The sequence below is a fragment of the Falco peregrinus genome, chromosome 2 (genome assembly GCF_023634155.1).
Source record: "Falco peregrinus isolate bFalPer1 chromosome 2, bFalPer1.pri, whole genome shotgun sequence".
Classification (NCBI taxonomy): Eukaryota; Metazoa; Chordata; class Aves; order Falconiformes; family Falconidae; genus Falco; species Falco peregrinus.
The window spans coordinates 48,053,287-48,071,385 of record NC_073722.1 but is presented as its reverse complement, the minus strand read 5'-3'; the positions used below and the strand labels follow the sequence as shown (position 1 = coordinate 48,071,385).

The following is an 18,099-nucleotide window of genomic DNA, read 5'->3' as shown; positions in this document are numbered from 1 at the left end:
ATAATTAAGAAAACTCTTTCTACAACTCAGAAAAGCAGTAGGTACAATGATTTACTGTCTAGTCGCCTCAGATTTCAAAAGCACTTGTCACACAGAAGTTGTATACTTACTAGCAATCTACATGCTAGAGCATCTTTCTCCCATTTTATTCTATTTATTAACAGAATTGGCTACTTCAAAATTCAGCTTTTTCCTCCTATAGCAAGCCACAGAATGCTGGGTAAGGAGATTCGTTAAAAGCATTTCATACTGCAAAGCTACCCTTGAAAAAACAAGGCTTGAATAGGGCAGAAGTAGGTTTACCCCTACTCCTGTCAAAGTCTCTCAATGCTCAAATGTGCTTGCCCACATAATCTCATCAAGTGATCCAACTCCATATAAGCAAAATAACACCTAATATTGATGGTGAATCTCAAAGAATGAGAAGAGTTGAGTCATTATCTGTTGGGCACATCTAAAAAGAACTGTCACAGAAAAATACTGATTCAGTAAATGCCCTTCGTCACTCTGCAGCGTTAGCGAACCACACTGTAATGAACTTACTGGCACAACGTGCTAGCAAAAGTCCTTGTTTCAGATAAAGCACAAACGTTCAGGTTTCTCACACCATTTTATAACAGTCAACCGTCAAAAGAAAATATTCAGACAACACAACAGGTTTTGGCTAAAAAGCACTATCCTTGGTGTGGAACCTCATACAGAAAACAGAACTCCGGTAAAACTACAAGATACTTAAACACACAAACATAGTAATGCACGTATTATCTTGCCACAGTGAAGATCTAAAAATTTGCAATGGTCTCTTCCTCAGAATTCCCCAAAGAAAATTTTGAATTTAAAAATTTAAAATCCCTAAAAAAAAAAAAAGTTTAAATTCTGTAATTGAGGCAAACTACATAAAACATTATGTTTGCTTAAGAGTATTTTTACAAATAAGATCACGTCAAGTCTGCTTACTGAACATAAAGAAATACTAAATCCACCTGCTCCAGAAGTCCAGTCTATAGTTGCATTTTTCCTCACTTATTACACAATAGCTCTAAAAAGAATATTTCCTACTAGAGAATACAGAATTGTTACATCAATAAATTTAATAAAGAAAAATGGAAGCCTATTTTAGAAATAATTTGTATTTTTTTACTTTTGAAATAAATTCTTTCTTCCTATAAAAAAGAACGAATTTATGGCAACTAAGAACTGCCGAGTATTACATTAGCACGTTCAGTCATGTTACGAGATCGCAGTGCTGTAAATAGCGTGTGTGCATGGAGATACCTGTAGCTTTCAGCAAAACATACAGAAATTATCTAGCAGTAGTTGCAGTTTGAGAATTTATAAGCTGCAGGTAAACCTGTTTTGTAAAGCTTCTATAAAGACATAAAGCACCATGCAAAAAAAGAGAATACTTTTGGTATATGACAACGATATGATCTATAGCAACTTCCCAAAAAGCGAAGAATGAAGCAAAACCAGCAATGAGCTTACACCACTTAAACTACAGCATTATCTCATGAAAGATTTAAACCCCGCGCTACTCCTAGCCCCTTGTCTCAATACAGCCATGGATATTTTTCCAGCTTCACTGGCTTTTCCCCCTCCCTAACTGCTAGTTTTAAGTAAAGCCAATGCAGATCAAGAATCAACCTCAAAAGCAGCACAGAGACAATGCAGTAGTTACTTGCAGAAAGACATGAAATTCTGTATTGGAAGCAAACACTGGAAATCCTAAAATATAGATAACCCTTCCAGCAGAGAAAACAAAACAACTGCCCGTCTGCTGCTGCTGGTGCCCCGCCAATCAATACCACCGCACAACCATCGCATCTCCTCCTTCATTCCTACGTCCTCTGCGGACGAGTATTTGGACACACTAACGCCCGCATTCGGCCAAGCACGCTCAGCTGATCACCTCGCATCCTGGAAGAAGGGGCAGGTGAAGCAGAAGGGCGGCGGGGGAAGAGCCCGCAGCCGCATCGCTCGGGTGCAATGGAGATTTCAAGGCTGAGCAGCCGCTTCCTGCGGCGGCAGCAGCAGCAGCGGGAGCATCGCACCCCGCTCAGCGCGGTGGGCGCGGGCCGGGACCGTCCCTCCGCAGAGGGCTGACAGGAGCGCCCCTCCGACCCGCAGCCGCCCCCGCAGCTCAGCCCCACCGCCCCATCCCAGCCAGCAGCCGGAGCCTACCTCGCTGTGCCCGCCGCCACCTCCGAGCCGAGACCCTCCCTCCCCGCCCCAGGCCCTCACCGCGGGCACCCTGCGAGCAGCGGGCAGACACCGCGCCCCCCCCGGCTTGTTTTCAAGGCAGGGACAACCCCATCTCCCCTCCCCTCCCCCGCGCCGCCCCGGGCTAAACAAGCTGGTTCCAGCCCCTGCGCCCCGGGTTCGCCTCCCCACTCCTCGCTGCGCCCCTCTCCCCCGCACAGCCTCCCCGCCACCAGCGGCTGCGGCCCCCCTCCCCGCGCGCCGAGGGCCGTTAACGGCTGCGCCCCTGTGCCGCGCGCGCCCCCCGCATTCCTCCGCCCGCCCCCCCCCCCGCCTCCCGCCAGACCGTTACCGGCGGCGCCCCTCTTGCGCCTCCCGCCGCCGCCCCCGCAGCGCTCACCCGAGGGCAGACGATAAAGGGCGGCAGGAAGGAGCGGGAAAGAAGGGGCCGCCACAGACAGTGCCCCTGCCGAGGCTGTCTCCGCCGCCGCTGGCCCCAGCTCCGCCTCCCGCCGCTCCGCTCCCTCCTCCCCCACAGCCACCGAGCGGCCCCAGCCCCCCACCTGACAGGGTGCGGCTTCCCGAGGCCGCAGGCCAATAACCGCGCCGCCCATTGGAGGGCGCACGCTCGGCGACCAAGCGGCTCCCCTATTGGCGGACAGGAGGCGCGTGAGGGTGACGGCGCGGAGCGGTGCCGGCGCCTCTGGCCGCGGTTTCCTTCAGCCGGGGTCGCGCTTCGTGGGTCCTGAGGTACCGGGGGTGTCGGCTGGTCCCCCAGCGACTGGACCGGGGGTGTGAAGAGCCCCCCCGACACAGGGAAGGGGTTTCTTGTGGAGCTGGGTGCCTTCGGGAAGGAGCACCGCGTCGTCCGGGAAGCTTATCTCACAGCAGGCTGAGATAGGGGCAGAAATCAAGTAACTGCCAAGGAAGCGTTGCGATAGAGCGTTCCTTAACGCACTGCAATTACGGTATTTAATCGCTGGAAGCTCACTGCAAGTCAAGGTCGATCCAGAAGTGCAGTTACCCAGCAAGAGTAGTCAAGCTTGAGAACTGCGTTGGCGAGGGTTAGAGATACCTGTCAAAACTGAAGGTATTTAAGTCAGTCGACTATCCTCCAGCTGTTAAATGCCAGTCTAATGAGAAGTTGTATACTAGATTCAGAAAGTGTGCATATATATTGTATAGCTTGTACATAGGAGACCTGATCAGATCTTCATAAATCATCCCTTTAAGTCTTAATCTTTTGACAGTATAAACCCCCAGTTTGTTACATCACTGCAAATAAAGCACCAACTGTAAAGTTAACTTGTTCCATAGGCTATCGTTATTTTCTGTACGTTTTTAGTATAATTTCTGTATCATTTTAAGACTGCTGCTTTACACTTTTTGGAAACTGTTGTATAGAATAGTACCTGCCACAGGTGGAATGAAGAGTTGGGGGTCTGGGAAGATGCTTTCAGAAACACTAAACTCTTCACCTTCATTACCTGTGCAATCTGAAGAAAGATAGACTCCTGTTAGCAGGACCAGATGGCTGCCTTAAGGAGCCATAAACATCTCCCCCTTGGAAAAGCCTGGTCCAACGACCTCCACCAAGGAAACACACTCTATGTAGCTAGCTCGTGCTTTCTGGTAATTAATATTCTTTTGTTCAGTGTTCAGAATGGAAAAAAGAGGCCATACAGCTATAACTAAACTTACATGTGAATTCAGCTACCAAAAATGGTGGTCGAGTTGTCAAGTGATGACACAGAATGATTATGGCACATCTGACAAGAAGACACTGCTGGGCACAGGTCTGCCTAATCAGAAATATCCCAGAAGAGGAGATGTGTTAGTGTAATCACTAATAATAAGCAAATCATGCGTGAACTTTTTTTTGTAAGAACTGTTTCTGTAAGCCTAAAACATTGAAGTCACTTACCTGTCTAGTGTTGGACCCTGTTAAACCCGGTGGATGTGTTTACATACAAGATGGCATACTTTTGTCCTTGTTCAAAGTCTATTCAATGAGATCTGCAGGTGCTCCACACCCGCAGGGTCCAGCCACCTGCCTCATGCATTGTCTTCCCCTTGGTGTATAGATGGCTCTCTCTCAAAACTCTCCTGCATCTTGGCACCTCACCTCTTTCCTCATCATGGCATTCAACACATAAAGCTCTCTTTCTTCTTGTCTTGTAAAGGACATGGAAGAATGGATCCATGTTCAAACTAACTCCGCAAAAAAATACTGCTTTGTTTTAAAATGAATGGGTTTCCTCTCCAGCTCAGTGGATGGCTGCAAGACCAGCAGTGCCAAGAAAGAGGGGGATGTTGAAGACGGCAGCAGCGCCCAGGGACTGGGGGAGGGCAGGGTCATTTCCTTCGCTAGTAGCACTGGCCTAAAGGGTTTGTGTAAATACCGGGTGCAGTGTCACAAGCAGTTTAAGGTGATCAAAGGATGCATTTGATCATCGCACCTGTTTGTCTAACAGTGAAATGCTGCGGGGGAGTGCTGTTCCTTTACCCCTCTCTTCTGCTGTTCTAGTCTATGACCAGCCCAAGGTCACAGGTTCGGGCTGGCCCCTTCCAGTCTTCCCCCTGCCCCTTGCATCACATCCCATAATCATGAAGCCAGAGAAGATACTGTTTCACCTGGCTAATCTGATGGAAAAACTGGGGGGCAGGGGAGGGGGTGAGGCCAGCTTTCTGCTGAATCTGCCGACTGAACCACACTGCTTTGCAGGCCGAGACTGCTAAAGCTGATGCATGACGGCGTTTATCTTGCCTGTTCAGTTTTTTGGCCTGACCAGGTTCCTGAACTGCCTCTACCCAGCTGCAGGAATGGCAGTGCCGGTGCAAAGGCAAAAGCAGGATTAAATGGGTGGAAACATAAGGGAGAGCACATACATACTGACATGTACTAAAATAGTACGCTGTGCTGCAGAAATAAGGCATTAAAGACAATCTGGAAATGCACTACTGCATTATTTAAGATACAAAGAATTTGTCTTTGTTAACTCTTACCAGCTGGCTTTACAGCATTACAGCTACAACAACAGGTACAATATGAACCACACTGTATTTTTCAGCCTGTAGTATTTGACTCCGTCAAGATCTTTGCACTGCTGGTGAGGGGTCTGAGAAAACAACCAAGACAAGCTTGTTGCCAGTAAGCTTGCAGTTGCCATATACACATCTGCACGCGTACTGGAAAATGATTACTGGCCCTTCAAAACCCAGAAAAATACTACCTTGTACTCACAGAGTGCACAATTTTCCCGTGAGAGGTGTCAGAGCATGGTACTGTTTCAGTGGTACAGATGTTCCACTTGCTGACTCATCCACAGCACAGCAAGATGTTTTCCTTAGCAGGCTCAAGCAGCAGCACTTGACTCAATGCACATCACACAGTCTCAAATAAAAGAGTTAATGTGAATGTATTCATTTATAAATTATTTTAGTTTATCTTTATTTAGTTTAGTTTAGGTGTCAGAAAAATAATACTATACCATTATTTTTACACAACTGACCTCTTTACCTGGCATTAGCACTCCTTGGTGGTCAGACTGTTTACAGCTATCTGTGAGAAGCGCAGTAGTAGGTCGATGTCACAAATCTGGCATCAGGACATGTATCTTTGCTTTTATATGGGGTGCACTCATTCCACATCAGCAGTTCCAGGTCTGTTTTCTTACCTACAAACTGGGAATAATAGTATCAAAAATAGATCTTTCCCTCTCGGCCTGCAAGAACTCTTCTATCCTGACAGTCTGTTGACTGGGCAGGAATTGCTTCCCTACTACAATTATTCATTTTCACCTCACGCAAACCTTTTTACTCCACTCGTGGTTCCTCTACATGAAATAACGCCAGTATGTTAATTCTCTGCTGCTTTTTCCATGGGCCTTCAAAAAGGGAGTCTCAGTGTTTAAACTTCCTTGTCAGGTGCCAGGCTTGGAGTGGTAGGAGGGCATGCGCTGACAAGCATGAATTTGTACAAAATACCCTAAGAGCAGCCCTGGAAGTGCTGTGTCTCACTGGCATCTGGGACTCTGCTAGTGGTGGTATGAGTGAGCTTACACACATGTAGCATTACTACCAAAAGGAGATTTTTCTTTGAAATTACTGAATTTAAATGGCTTTTAAAAAATGATGTAATGGGTTGTCTTAGTTTCAGCTGTGTATAACAGCATTCATAGTATCTCATGGCGTATGTGTAGTATTACTAAATTGGTCAGTGCAGGTAAGGTTATGTCAAAAGGACTATTGGAAACTTTGGTTTTGTCCAGCTGCAGTCATATTCTTCACAGGAGCGACTTGCTTTTTTGAATTTCACTGATTTATGTAAGGAAGGAGAACTTCCCCACAGATTTGAAAATAGTATGTAGAAACAATCTTTAATGTATACATATCTGAGAAACAGTAAATGGAACAACTACATGGAGGGGGGCGGGAGGGGAATAATGTATTCTGGTCTACTTTCATTTCCCCCCCCAACCAAACAAGAACACATCCAAAGTGTATTTGAGCTGAAAAAAATAAAAATGATGAGAACTGAAGCAGCACGTGGGGAAAGGGCAGAGCAGCTGGAACAGGCTGACACTAAAAGTCAGATTTCATATGATCTACTAAACCGAGAGGCCACTTTGGCTTTAAGTTTGAAAAATATTGACTTTATGCTCCAGAGTGCACAGGGAAATTTTTATACACGATTGAGATGAAATGTAAACCTAGCTTCATGGTTCAAGCTGCTAAATAACAGTTTCAAGTAAACACAACCAAAGGTGCAATGATTGCTTTAGCCAAAAGGAACTAACATTACAACACTCTGTGGAGGTTTGGGTTTGTTTTTTTAAAAATCCTTTTCCAAGTAAATCTGATTCTTTTAGTTGCAACATTTATGACTTCCTAAGCATCACGTGCCTTGTAGATGTACGTTCTCTGCACATTGACTAATTCCAGTATCACTAGAGCTGCTGAGATTGTCTTTAGCTGCTCTCTAATGACATCCTCATCCTCAGTAGTAAGATAAGGGGAAGTGCCACTAACAAAAGTTGGAACCTTTGAACTAACTTTAGAACTAAAAACAGACCCAAGAGGATAAAACAAAGAAAGGAGGAAAAAAAAAAAAAAAAAAGATACACCAGGGCAAGTTCAAACTAATGAGAAGGGTTAAGAAGCATAAGAAAAACGTTTTAAAGTATTTAATATTTTAATTGTTATTAAATACAGGAGAAAATTAATCAATCGGGAGAAGCTTTGCAATATTTGAATATCAAATTCTGAATTACTTTAAACCTCATTTAATATTAAAAAGACATTTTCAGCAGTACTCCCATGGTTAAAGTGTGGCTGGCATTTATTTGGAAAATTTAAACAAGCATGAATGTTAGCACAGTGTAAATTAAAGCACAGCATAACCACTGAAGCCTAAACCAGACACCTTGTGAGGCCACACCTCGTACATCTTTCCTTATTCATCCTGTAATAACACCCTTCAGTAAGTTCACATGGAATAGACCCCCTTCCCCCCCGCCCCTGTGCTGCTGTGGCAGACCTTTCACACCTCTGGCCTTCGGTACAGGTGCAAAACTCCATCCATGCAAAATCTTTTAAGGTCAGGATTCAAGTGGGCTTCAGCTTCCCAATACAAGAACCAACTCTGCCAGGATTTTACGCAGAGATAGTTAATATAAAGTGGTTGTTAAAAGGCAGAAAAGTGGCAACTCAAAGAAGGGTTAGATGTTTTTCCCTGGTTTTATACATCCAGAGATTTAATCCTGCAAACAGTTGTTAGCGCTGTCAGTTCTGTGCAACCCACTCCAGTAGAGATATGCATGAGTGAAATTACATTCAAAACAATTCTCTGATCTAAGATTACATGCATGTTAGGGCCATGTCATGACCCTGCGAGGCTGGATTACCCCCTTCCCTGGTAACTAGCTGCTGTAAGGAAGGAGGTACAGGCGAGGGATAGAAATGACCATCCTGTACGCAAGATACAGGAATGGAGGTCCTGAAGGAACAGGTTTTTGGGAATGGCTATGCTACAAGACTGACCATGCACACTAAGCCCACTGAACTTAAATCACTGCAGTGTATCAAGTTTTAAAGTGAGCTCAAACACTATTTGCTCTAAAAGTTTTAGTAGTGTTTGTTATTTGTTATTTTGGTACTTCGAGTATTTATAGTAAAAGAACTATGAACTCTCCTATTTCAGTGGTTTTAATCATGGTCACCTCAAGCACTCCCATGGCTAGAAAAAAAACCCTCCTTCACTTCAAAGAGTTGACTATTCATTAGGATAGAAACAATTGTGACATCATGTGATTGCTACTAGGTGAAGTATTTAATGTTCAGAACAAATCTTTAATGCTTCATGACGTAAATAATTTAGGTGGTGCTCAGAAGTCCATCACATACCTCAAAGTATATTTTAAGAATAATTTAAACACAGAGATAAAATTCAATTGGGTTGTTATCTAGGTTAAAAGACATTCACATGAGTAATTTTGCTAAACACTGCTACTTACGTGAGAAAGATAAGCCAAAAGGCATCTCAAGTTTCAAAGACCTGGCCCATCACGTTTCCACCTGAAATTAAGCTTTAATCTCTCGTTTCCATCCGAAGTCACTAGATACTGATTTCTACCCAAATGACTTCTATGCCCAGGCCAAGCAACTATTCCTGTGCCTGGGACAGGCTGACCAGCAGGTGTCCCCAAAATCAAAATAATCACAGTTAAAGCTTCAGAAATCTTCAGCGTCCCTTTGAGCTTTCCAAGGTATGAAGCCCCAGAGGCCATGAACAGTCTCACTGCTTATTTACATTCTTGTAAAAACTCAGGTTCTGAACTAGGGAATATTTGACTGCTGACATAAAGCACTTTCATTGTCATGAAAAAATTGTCAGGATAAAAAGTCCATTTTTTATGATATACTGCCTATTAATTAAAAGTTTAAACAAGGAACTATCATTTTTCAAAGCACTCTTGTTTTTCCCTAGAAGGGCGATTCCCCCAGCAAATATCACCTGTGACAGTTGGAAGTTGAAATACAAGAGGCAAAACATTTTCCAAACTATTATCAATTATATTGACTTGGACATTACCAAACCCACAAACTGCAGGGTTTTTTTTGGTATGCCAAATACTGCTTTTACACTTCTCCACAAACTGTTTTAAAGCTAAGGACCTTGCAGTAGGTTGTAGATGCAAGAGGCTGATTGGCAGTGAAGGAAAGAGGACAGTCAGGTTAGTAAGAGGCATAGGAGACAGACTATGAGCCATGTGTTCTAGCTGTGCCTTTCCTCCCTAAAACCAGCAGAAATTTAACTTCATCTAATTCTGCATAAAACAGACTAGACTAGTATGTAGGAGCAAGATGACTTGGAAGAGAGACTGTAAATGACTGCAGATTGGTTTGGAACCCATCTACCTGTTTCTGGAGGGATTACCTAGCACATCTTTATCTCTACCTCCTACCTTGGGTTCTGGAGACGTCAGAGATGTACACCTGGGAGCCTGTAAGCCTACTGCATTTGTACTAGCCTACAGATGTAAACCCAAGTTACACTGACATTTCTGAGCAGAAGGACTATTAGGTGCTGGGAAACGGGAAGGTCTACCTTTGGAGACTCGGCTTTCTTGCTCAAACATTCTGGTTCCTCCAGGATACTCTTTTTATTACTTTTGTACCTGCATTTTGTGTCCATAGATAAAATGAATGCTTCAGTCCTCAACCCTGCAATCAGGAAACTTTGAGGTAAATGGAAAATAAGTAATTTCCATTCCCAGCCACACTGTCTGATGACCAGAATGCCAAATTCCTGATACTGTTGCTTACATGAAGATTCACGTAACATGTGGTTCATCACACAGCATCAGTTCTGCTTACCAGAACTGGCCCACGGAGCACTCACATTCCATGGCACGGCTCCTCGCCAGCCTCAGCTTTTTAAGGGGGCTGACAACTTCATGGTTAGAAGACTCAAGAACTGTTTAACACAACTACAAACAAAAGCATTAAAACGCACAACCATGAAGTTAAAGATGACTGCACAAAATTCGGTGAACTGGCATGGAAAGTTTATCCACTTCATAAATATATACATTTATATAACAAAGGAAATTAACACAAAAATGTACATATTTGCAAATCTTGTATTACACAGGTAAAAACATTGTCATGTTTTAAATTTATTGGAATACGTAAGTATTTTTACAGTTTAAAAATGTTGAGTATATGGTTGGAAAAAAAAAATAAAGTAAATATCTAAATAGGGCCCCAAAGATAGCATGCTGTAAATATAACTGTCATGTCACAATGAAGTCAAATATTCCAAGACAGAAAAATTCACTCTGTAAACAGTACCTGTAAATACTGCAAGAACCTACAATTTGCTCTGACATACAAATTATCTATCTGCCAAAAACATCGTCTGTTTCAGGACTAACAGGATTTTTATTTTTTTTTTAATTATTAAAAGTTTTGTAAACATTATTAGAGTACAAGACCATTATAACAGTACTTTAACGGTACTTCTAAATCAACAAAGTTACCTAACAGGTCATTAAAATAAATGTCTCCTGTTTATTAAAATTTAAGAATAGGATAATTTTGGCAGATATATGTAGCCCTTGGTTTTTGGATACCTGTCCCCAAAAATCAGGAAACAAATATTACAAGCACCCAATGCCTATCACTGATAGTCTGATAGTGCTGATAGTATGTTAAAATAAGATTTTATTTTGCACACAACTACAAACTGAGTAGCAATTTTAATAATGGAAAAATTCTTGGTGATCTACAAGAAGCAGACTAGGTCAGTGTGTATTGCCCTAGGACAGAACAGAATGCAATGGGCTGACAACCTGATCCTAAGAGACTGACCAAAAAAGATTCATGGAGTCATAGTAGCATCACTCTCATGGTTTCAGGGCTTTTTTTGTGTTTTGTTTGAAAGAACCTCTGATTATAGCAATGTGAGAGAAAACCACTAGTCAGTTGGGGGTACTCAGGCTCCCTCCCTTCTTCCTTAATCTTAAGTTGTCCTTTCTCTCTTCTTATACCCATTAAAAATACTAGTGGCATCTACCCTTCCAGTTCAGAACTAAGTAATGGGGCTCCCATGAAAGCCAAATGGAAATTATTCCACGCCCATCTGAAGTGAACATCATGAAGCAGTATGTGGGATGCCACAATGCTATCAGTTGGATAGTATCCCAATATTGATTACTGCAGACATTGTAATCAGAAGTTACATTTATGTATGAGGTGGCTTAAAAAAATAAGCCACATTTCCTCATCATCTTTACCTATAGTAAACCAAATTATTTGCACAGAAGTCTTCATTATTTACATGTCAACTATACAAGCAATACAAAATCTCTCAGCTGAGCACCAGTGCTGACTTAAGGAGTAATACCTTCAAGTCAGAGTATTAGTATTCCCTGTCACAAGTGAATTCTGATATCCTTTCAGAAGTTTCCATTTTCTGTATCAGTTGTGTTCAGACCACTTCTTTGTTCATGTTCATCTTCCACATTCCAAGAAGATTAGTAATAGCAGCACTTTTATAAAAGGTGTAGGTATCGTGAACAGTTTTCACAGCATAATCAGTTCAGATCTTTTTAAAAGACCATAAAATCCACTGATCTGGATTGTAAGGCTTTACTCATTAAATGGAGTTCATATACAATTCGTGGAAAATAAATGGTTAAAACAGATTCAGTTTCTGTGTGCAAACAATGGGATGTCCAACAGTGGTAGGAGCCCACATTTAATTAAAGGGCAGCAGGGAACCCATTTGTCCCAGGAGTCAGTGAATTGTGCCCAGTCATGTCACCTTGGTTTAGAGTAACCGTAAGGACACCGAAGAATCAGGCTGTCATGACCAGGTAAGACATGAGTGCTATAGTATTCGACCAAACTTCCCATGTTCAAAAACATGATGTCAGAATCCAGGTAAAATTTGCAATCCTGTTGTAGAACAAACACATATGTAGTCATTGATAGTAACTTTTCCAACTCGTTGAAAAAAAAAACCAAACCCCAAAACAACAAACCCAAACAACAAACCCCAAATCATCATCATAACTAAGAAGTTCTTTCAAACAAGCTACTGCTTTGCAATCTAGTCACACAAATAAGACCAAATTAAACTCAGGAATATGAATAATTCCTTTCTTTAGGATTTGACTGGAGCTGAAATTGAGCTGTGAACATTTACAGCTAGTTTGTCTTTTGCATGATACAGCAACTAGAAAGCCCAGATCCGAGTACTCAAACTCTCATCCTAGACCAGATATTTGTAAATCAGCGTATTTTTTACTTTTGGGAATGGGAACAAGTTTAGACTTCAACTTGCTTGTTCCAATGTATACCTATACACATGTACCCTTTATGCACATATGTATATATGAAATGCATACATAGCGTAGCTACTAACCTTTTCAAATATTCTGTAGTTTCTCACTTTTTCTGCAGATTTATCCCATACAACCAATACCTTGAAGAAGAAAAATGCAACATATTCAGTCTATGCTAGTAAGCTCTTCTAAGTCAATGTATTATTAAAGAATTAGTTACAATCCAGCCTAAAAAAATAGTAAGTCACTGACATTATGATAGTGATTGTCTCAGATTTTCTTGCTTTGAGTACATCTAAATTTTTTAAGTACTTTATCATATATAACATACAGTATCTCCACATCAAAAAGGTTTCTGTGAGGTAGAATCCGCAATTGCAAGTTACCTTTCCAGGCTTAGTAGATGAGTTCCTAATACAGTACAATCCATTCTGCGGCTGTCCCTGTGGGCTACTAGCTTTAAACGTCCTAAAAATAATACAGCAATTACATATATCAGCATTTTATGACTCAGATAAGTAAAATGCCTAGATTCTTAAAATTCTTATTACAAATCTCTATTTTGGTTGTAATAATTCATAGTACATCATAGCTGAAATAATTTCACTGTTTAGCATCCGAACCAGCCTAAAGCAGCACAGAAGATCCGGCTTTCTGTCCCATCTAGCATCCTGGAAGAACGACCTTCTCCAGATGGAGCAAAATCACTTTGCAAGTACTATGCATTTTCAATTGGTAGATGAGCGCTGAACTAACTTCTCTAAAAAGTGATTTCCATACTAAAGGAATTTTAAATACTTTTATTGTGTTTTTAAACACAAATTGTACCCATCAAAATTATCTTTGGACTACTGTTCAGTGCAGAATTTTGTAGGACTTCTAAGAACTGTTTTAAAGTCACATTCTACCTTTCAACTTCAAAGGATTCAGAGGTATTAAGAAATATGGAAGTAGGCAGCCCAACCTGTAAAAAGTATGGAGAAAATAAAACACTACGTAAGTCAGTGACAACTCAAAATGCTAGCAACTTTTATGCAAATAAGCTACAGCCATCAGTATCTGAAATTGTTAATGGTTATTTAATCTTTACATTCAATATTAAAATCTAGAGTTCATCAAGGCATTCCTTAAAGCTCAATATTTTTTTATTTTAAAACAGAAATCATAGTACTGCGTTTTTAGAAAGTTTTTTTTTTCCTGAAATAATGCATTTAAAACATTCCCAAAAGTATACATAAGTGAGGAAAAAAACCCACCCTCTTCAAGAATGGATAATCTACTTGATCTTACTTTTTCATAGTCATCATCAGAATCCTCATCATGTTGGTTTGGCTTGGAGGGTAGTGCTGGTTTTTCAAATGAGAAACTTCTAAAACTCTGTCCGTCTGGTGGTGATCTCCTGGCAGAAATAGAACAAAAACTAAGGACATATCCTCAGGAAAACAGAACAAATATACACTAAACACTGAAGGGATAATAAAATGATAACTGAAGAACAAGTTCCAGTTTAGCCCCCAAATCATGGAATGGTTTGGGTTGGAAGGCACCTTCAATATCACCTAGTTTCACCCGCTCTGCCACGGGCAGGGACACCTTCCACTAGACCAGGTTGCTCCAAGCCCCATCCAGCCTGGCCTTGAACACTGCCAGGGATGGGCCATCCGCAGCTGCTCTGGGCAACCTGTGCCAGTGCCTCACCAGCCTCATGGTAAAGAATTTCTTCCTTATATCTAATCTAAATCCACCCTCTTTCAGTTTAAAGCCATTCCCCTTTGTCCTATCACTACATGCCCTTGCAAACAGTCTCTCTCCAGCTTTCTTGTAGGCCACCTTTAGGTACTGGAAGACCACAATAAGGTCTCCCCAGCACCTCCTCCAGGCTGAACCACCCCAACTCTCTCAGCCTGTCTTCATAGGAGAGGTGCTCCAGCCCTCTGATCATCTTGGTGACCCTTCTCTGGACTCACTCCAACAGGTCCGTGTTCTTCTTATTTTGGGGGCCCCAGAGCCGAATACAGTACGCACAGATTAATTTAGGTAATCACAGATTAATTTAGGTTGGCAGGGACCTCTAGAGATCATTTAGGCCAAGGTCCTGCACAAAACAAGACCAATGAGATCAGGTAGCTCAGGACAACATGTCCAGTCAAGTTCAAGTATCTCCAAGGATGGAGATTTATTCCACAGGCACGCCACAGCAACTTGTTCTGGTGAAGTTTTTCCTAATGTCTAGCTGTAATTTCCCAGCTTCCAACTTCTGCTTGTTGCCTCTAATCCTACCACTGCAGACCTCTGAGGTCTTGCTTCTTCTCCAGACCCACCCATTAAGCAGTTGTAGACAGCAGCAATTTCCCATTAGCCTTCCTAAAGGTTGAATGAATCCAGTTCTCTCGGCCTCTTCTGGCATATCATGTGCTGCAGCCCAAACATCTCAGTGGCCTTCCACTGGACTCAGTCCTGTATATCAGTGTCTTCCTTGTACTGTTTTTAAAGGGTTTACTACTTGTTCTTCAGAGCTGATAAATCATCCAATGGACCGCAATATTTTTATCTGATTCATCGCCATAACTAGTTACACATGCCTTACTAAAGCTGATCTTAATATAAAATGAAACACATACCCCATCTCCACAGAAGCCTAAAATCTTTTTCACAGTCCACTGAGGTTCGGACATAAAAGTTTCTTGTTCACTCTCAGCAAAGGCTACGAAGTCTTTAAGACACACCTGAAAACTAATGAACTACAGGTTTTGGTGTAATTTTTTAAAGTTTGGTTTATCTACTATTTTTTTCTATACTATTTTAAAACCTAAGTTCATGCAAAATTTTCAAATTGACAAATACAGAGGCCGAAAAGCACAACACTGTCAGGGAGAGAGGGATGGTGCAGGGAAGAGAAACAGATGTTGATGTGAATCTGAGAAATATGTCCGTCAACTAATTAATTAATACACAATGGAAAAATTTAATAGCACATTGTATTTTCATACTTACTGTAACTGGGGACATGAAAACTTCTCTGGTCTAGGCTTGATTACAGGGGGCTGGTGGCTTGGCACAGGTGGCTTTGGGAGCACTGGTGGCACAAACAGTCCAGGTTTACCGTGTTCTCCTGGCACTCTGGGCTCTACTGTTTTTTCAGTAAACTGTGACAGCTTGGGTTTACTGCTTGGTAGTGGAAGAGGAGTTCGTGGTGAAAGGTTTAAGGTTTTTAGCTTCTCACATCCTTCTGGAGTAGCAAGAACTTGAGCTAGAGGCAGAGGCTCTGGAGGCAATGAGCATGACTCTTTGACACACAGAGGCTTTTTGAAAAGAGGTAGAGGGGGTACAGGGGGCAGCTGTTCACTTAGTCTCCGGCTTGAAGACTGAATCTTTAAATTAGGTTCAGCTCGGCACTGTAACTGGGGTTCTCTCACATTTAAGAGATCCTCTAGTTTGATATCAGGTAAGCTTCTTTTAGGAGGCGGTGGTGGTACTGGCACAGTAGATTTGCCACCAAAGGAATTTGCCCTTGATTCTGAGTAGGCAGCTTTTCTGACATGAGGAACTGGTGGAGGTGGGTAGGCTGGGGGCAGGACCATATCTGCAGAAAGAAAACACCCAAAAAACACAGATTGGAAACACAGTGTGTCAAGAAATGAGACTTTCCAAATTAACGTTCTATGTGATTTCAGATATTTCATTGGCATCTGGTCTGCTAGTACCCAAAATGTTAGATAGTTGTTTAACTTTCAGCAAAATTCTGGATGTTGTGTGTAGGAAAATCCTGCCACTTTTATTTAGGCACGGCTTATGATGACTTCGCAAAGAGTTTTCCCTTTGCTAAAAATAAAGAAAAAGAGACTACATTAAAAGCATTACCCCTCCTCCAGACTGATGACCAGATACAGGTCCTTCCAGGGAAGGAGCCCTGCAGGAAATAATGCTCTTAAAGGCATGTAACACTTCTGAAAATTATTACTGCTGTTACTAGGAACTTTTGACCCTAAATACCTCTCAGGATAAGGTATTTGTACATTGCTTCACATAGTTTACCTCCTGCAATGCTTTAGATATGACCAAGCCAAAATAATAATCTGGCATTTTACACTAGTATGAGTATTACTGGGGGCCTTTCGTGGGGCCTTCTGTGAAGGGAACGAAAGAAATCACATACCATCTCTCATTATGTCAGAAGTATCTGGCTGCAAGTAAGACTCATCTTCTTCCTCCTGGTCGTAATCTGCACATAAAAAAAATAAACCAATGTGTCAGACATTGGTAAGTACTCCTGGAATCACAAAAGAGTACCGAGTACTTACTGCTTTTTAATAAACAAGTATTTTTTAGTTAGATTTTTTTTAAAAGAGGTAGAAAATTAAAAATTTTGGTCACACCTCTGCTATTTAGATAAGTTATTTCCCTAAATTTTATGTCAATCAAGAAAGTCATCACTTACAGCAATGGTAAATGAATTACACTGCACATTAACTTGAAGGATGGAAAAAATCTAAAAATTACTTTCTGGTGACACTTTCTAGTAGCCTTCCTCAGAAAAATTCCAATCAGTTGCAGAGACACAACTACATGGATGCACTGGAAAAATCAGTTGGAAAAACCAAAAAAAACCACTGCCCAAAACCCAACCCTAACACAGCTACATTTATGATTTCACAATAAAGAAGGCTAAGCAAGCCTAATGATCTACAAACCAATTCATTCTTTTGCCTTGCTCTGGCAACAAAAAACCCCCAAAAAACAAAAAACAAACAAACAAAGTACCACAAGTATCTTAAATTGTTTCAGTGTTGCCTTTAAGTCATAATAATCAAGACATGAAAAACATGCTACTTCTAGGCAGTAATTTCTCATCATTGACTATGATAGGAGCCTCAAGGACAATATGCAGTATTTCTCCAGAGAAATGCACAAAAAGAGGTAAGACTATCTGATAAAAATCGGTTAGCTCTTCTGTTTTCCTAATTTAAACTCCTGCTAAGCCTCAACATAATTTGTATTGCATACAACCCTTCTCTCCCATAAACACAGAAGTACTAAACTACAATCCTACAAGAAATGCTAATGAGTCTGTTTTCCTCTGCTTTGCAGGAACTGACCCAGATTTCCTAAAAAGACTCACTTGTGCCTTTTTATCCTCATCAAGAAAAGTAGTCAGGAATTTCCTTTCAGGAAATGAGAGTATTTGCTCCAATCAACCCTGCCGTTAGAAATCTCAAAGGGCAGATGGGAAAAGGCCTAGTAAAGGAACTATGTTGAGACTTGAGGGAAGCTTCTCAAGTTGGGTTTATTAACACAGTTCTTGACTAGGAAGGCATTGCTGAAATATCCTGTGAATGCCTCTCTTACTGCTTTCTGTAACATCCTCACTTCTATTTAAAAAATAAACTCAGCCCAAACTATTGTGAAGCAACTACTGCAATGAACAGGCATCAAACTTTGAATAAAAAAAGCTATGCTAAGAATGAGATTTTCAGAGTCTGACTTTAAAAAGCTTGGAAGTAATTGAAGCATGTTATCCTATGCATTTCACATAGGCCCATCCCTATAT

General features: G+C 41.5%; 2 protein-coding genes across 16 annotated transcripts in view; both read right to left on the bottom strand.

The window, feature by feature from the left end:
* Positions 1-2,783, bottom strand: part of ADD1 (adducin 1) — a 66,404-nt gene extending 63,621 nt beyond the window's left edge. For 10 of the 11 annotated variants that reach the window (XM_055796646.1, XM_055796651.1, XM_055796650.1 and 7 more), the window contains exon 1: positions 2,600-2,756. The gene's annotated coding sequence lies outside the window, so the exon portion shown is untranslated. The other variant, XM_055796649.1, reaches the window with a different exon arrangement.
* A 7,468-nt stretch (positions 2,784-10,251) lies between these two features.
* Positions 10,252-18,099, bottom strand: part of SH3BP2 (SH3 domain binding protein 2) — a 92,803-nt gene continuing 84,955 nt past the window's right edge. For 4 of the 5 annotated variants that reach the window (XM_027791047.2, XM_055794136.1, XM_027791063.2 and 1 more), the window contains 7 exons: positions 16,708-16,773; positions 15,546-16,134; positions 13,842-13,950; positions 13,460-13,515; positions 12,938-13,019; positions 12,632-12,691; positions 10,252-12,162 (listed from right to left, as the gene is read on the bottom strand). In XM_027791047.2, the coding sequence (XP_027646848.1) occupies positions 12,025-12,162; positions 12,632-12,691; positions 12,938-13,019; positions 13,460-13,515; positions 13,842-13,950; positions 15,546-16,134; positions 16,708-16,773 (1,100 nt within the window). In that variant the 3' untranslated portion in view covers positions 10,252-12,024. The remainder of the gene's footprint in view (positions 12,163-12,631; positions 12,692-12,937; positions 13,020-13,459; positions 13,516-13,841; positions 13,951-15,545; positions 16,135-16,707; positions 16,774-18,099) is intronic. The other variant, XM_055794135.1, reaches the window with a different exon arrangement.